Source organism: Cottoperca gobio, chromosome 5 (assembly GCF_900634415.1).
Source record: "Cottoperca gobio chromosome 5, fCotGob3.1, whole genome shotgun sequence".
NCBI classification, from domain to species: domain Eukaryota; kingdom Metazoa; phylum Chordata; class Actinopteri; order Perciformes; family Bovichtidae; genus Cottoperca; species Cottoperca gobio.
The window spans coordinates 28634142-28636840 of NC_041359.1; the positions used below are offsets into that span (position 1 = coordinate 28634142).

A 2699-nucleotide genomic window follows, 5' to 3' on the forward strand; every position below is an offset into this window, starting at 1 on the left:
AGCCAACAGGGACGAAGTCTGGGGCTGAGCCCAGTGTGTGTTCACGGGCCACACTTTCTTTGTCAGTCCTGCCTAGTTAAGAAATCAGCCACGAGCGTTCGTAATCTACGGTTCTGTTCCTGGGGGATCGATTCAATGTCACCTTCTGTTATAGTATGGAAGCCCATAGTGCCTTTTTACAAATGATAACGTAAACCTGTAAATGAAAAGGTAACTCTGGTAAAAAATGTTATGTTGCATTTCATTATTGTCCAGCAAGTGGTTTACAACTTTATGAATAAAATGTCAAACAGCATTTTTATTTTAATGTCATAGAACGCTCTTGCGAGTATTTGAAAATGCAAATTGCGTTTTTATTTACATTTGTATTCAAATAACACATACATGTGGAAAATTATAATGTTTTTGTGGAATTACCTTTTAATTTTCAAGTTGAAATGATCATTTAATAAAGTTCCCTTTGGGCTTCGATAGTATCGGCAACACACCGTTGGTTACAACTGTCACTATTATTTCATAAGATTAACAAAAATGAACAAATTCTGTCGAAGTCTTTTAATTTGGACCAAACATGGAGTTTCTAACTCAAAGTAAAGTCAAAGAAATATTTGGTAAGTTTTAGGATCTTCATGTCGAGCATTTAAGGTTTTTGAAAGTCTTTAATATTATAATCCATGAACTGAATATTACTGTGGGTTCATTTTACACAGCAGATACCTTTTCAAGTACATTCTGAAAGTCTTGTCTCGTATGCCATAGATGATTGGACTAATCGATCGTGGCAGGATCTGTATGATAATATAGAAAGCAAAGAAGGAGTCTGTATAACTTTTAGGGAACCATTGCAGCAGAGCGTCTCGGAACTGGGGGGCTACATATGACAGCATGCAAAGCAGCAGCTGAAACCCATGAAGCAGGATTGTGTTTCTGGCCTTTTTAGCATCTTTGCTAGCTGTTTGTGCAGTGAACATAATTATGAGATATGTGTAAAAGATGGTGATCCAAATTATAACTAGATACACTGAATATGTGATATCTCTCTTCTTGAGGATGAGGGGATCTGGGAAGACATTTTGTCTGACGCAGAAGACTCTGGAATGGAAGAAGTCCAGTGGCTCTGTGGTCAAAGTGATGAACAGATCAGGAAAAACAGACAACATGCTTGTTGTCCAGATTAAACCAATCAGCATCAATATCCTTGGGATTGTACAGATCTGCACGTGGCGAAGGGGGAGGCAGATGGCGACGTAGCACTCTACCGCCATGGAAGCCAGATTCAGAGGCGTGTTTTCAGTGGTGATAAGAGTAACTAGGATGAAGGTGCAACAAACGGAGACGTTTATTTTGTAGATGGTGTAGCTGATGACAAACAGGATGACGGACAGCGTCACTTGGATCATGTCGTTGACCACCAGGTGAATGAAGAGGATGTAGCGAGGATTCATGTAGAAGATCTGAAGGGTGGGGAAGAAAAGCAAAAAGGTTTGAAAAACCTGGAAGTCTGAGGTCAGAGCTTTGTCTTGAAACAGGGATAGCATATACTCAAAAGTTAAATAGGGGATTCCAACCACAGTCTTTGCCAGTTTATCAATCATTGTATCTAACTTAGCTAGCTGCTAAATACCGCCATACAAATTGTGAGTTTGATGTAAGGACCAGCTCAGCTTCTATCCCGGTTCCAGACCTCTTATCTGTGCTGTGGTTCAGAAATATCTGGTGTTGTGCCCATTGACGGCTTGTTGAAAGAATCAATCAATCTTTTGGGGGATATCATCTTCCCGTCAATTGCTAGCTACCTAGATACAACAATGGGAAAAGAGACAGTAAAGTGGCCACACAAATGTAACCATCCCTCAATGATATTGATGAAGCTGTACAGGTTACTGGACTCACATGGAAACACATTAAGCTAACTTCTCTTAGCAACCACTACAGCAGCTTCCATGTTGACCAAAAATGGCACGATGGATACGTCACCTAAAATGTTCCATCACGAAGAAATCTGTTTGAAGGAACATGATGTAAAGCCATATTACTGGAATAATTCCAGTTTATTCTGATTATCAAGCTGCTGCCCTCCAGCAAGACTTGAAGGTTCACATCCAGATTTCTTATTGCACCAAATCAAAAACTAACCCGAACTGTAGACCCACATTAGGAAATGTCTCTTTTGGAATCAAAGTGTGATTAAGACGACTTCAACATTAGTCTACAGCTTCCTACAGAGTTGCTGTGTTGCCTACATCAGACCTGGTGTTTGCAGAAAGTGTGAATGAGGCATGCATTGATGCAGTTGATGGAGATCCCGATAACCACAACAATCACGTTCTTGGTCACAGCTTTAGTGAAGGAGTCTCGATACTGTAAAACCACCGTCAGATTGGGAGATGACGCGTTCATCTCTTGTAACTGAAAAGAAAAATGATAGTAAAGAAAATAAAAAGTAAATATTTACAGTAGGGGTTAGGGATGTCACGATACTTCGGAACCAAGGCGATGGCAAAATTCTGAAGAAAAGACGGTACTTGTTTTTCTACAGTACCGAGGGTACCATAAGTACGGTAGGTACAGAGGGTACCGTGGGTAAATATAACATTATCATGTGGTGGGTCCAAATGTTATCTTGTTTTTTGCAAGAAACGTATTCAAGTCTACAGATACACACAATCCTTATATATGTATAACTTTGCTCTAAAAAT

At 39.8% G+C, this 2699-nt stretch overlaps 1 protein-coding gene across 1 annotated transcript; it reads right to left on the reverse strand.

Annotated features, from left to right (window-relative positions):
- Nucleotides 1–686: 686 nt before the first annotated feature.
- On the reverse strand, nt 687–2400 carry LOC115008592 (odorant receptor 131-2-like). The gene is made up of 2 exons (XM_029432282.1): nt 2251–2400; nt 687–1454 (listed from the first exon to the last, which is right to left on the reverse strand). The coding sequence occupies exons 1-2, from the start codon at nt 2398–2400 to the stop codon at nt 687–689; spliced, it is 918 nt and encodes a 305-aa protein (XP_029288142.1).
- Between the last annotated feature and the right edge of the window lie 299 nt (nt 2401–2699).

Bases quoted from the DNA above. Each gene is read 5' to 3' on its own strand.
- LOC115008592 (XM_029432282.1), bottom strand. From the start codon at position 2,400: ATGAACGCGTCATCTCCCAATCTGACGGTGGTTTTACAGTATCGAGAC. The intron at 1,455-2,250 runs GTCTGATGTAGG...CCCACCCTTCAG, and splicing joins ACACTTTCTGCAAACACCAG to ATCTTCTACATGAATCCTCG.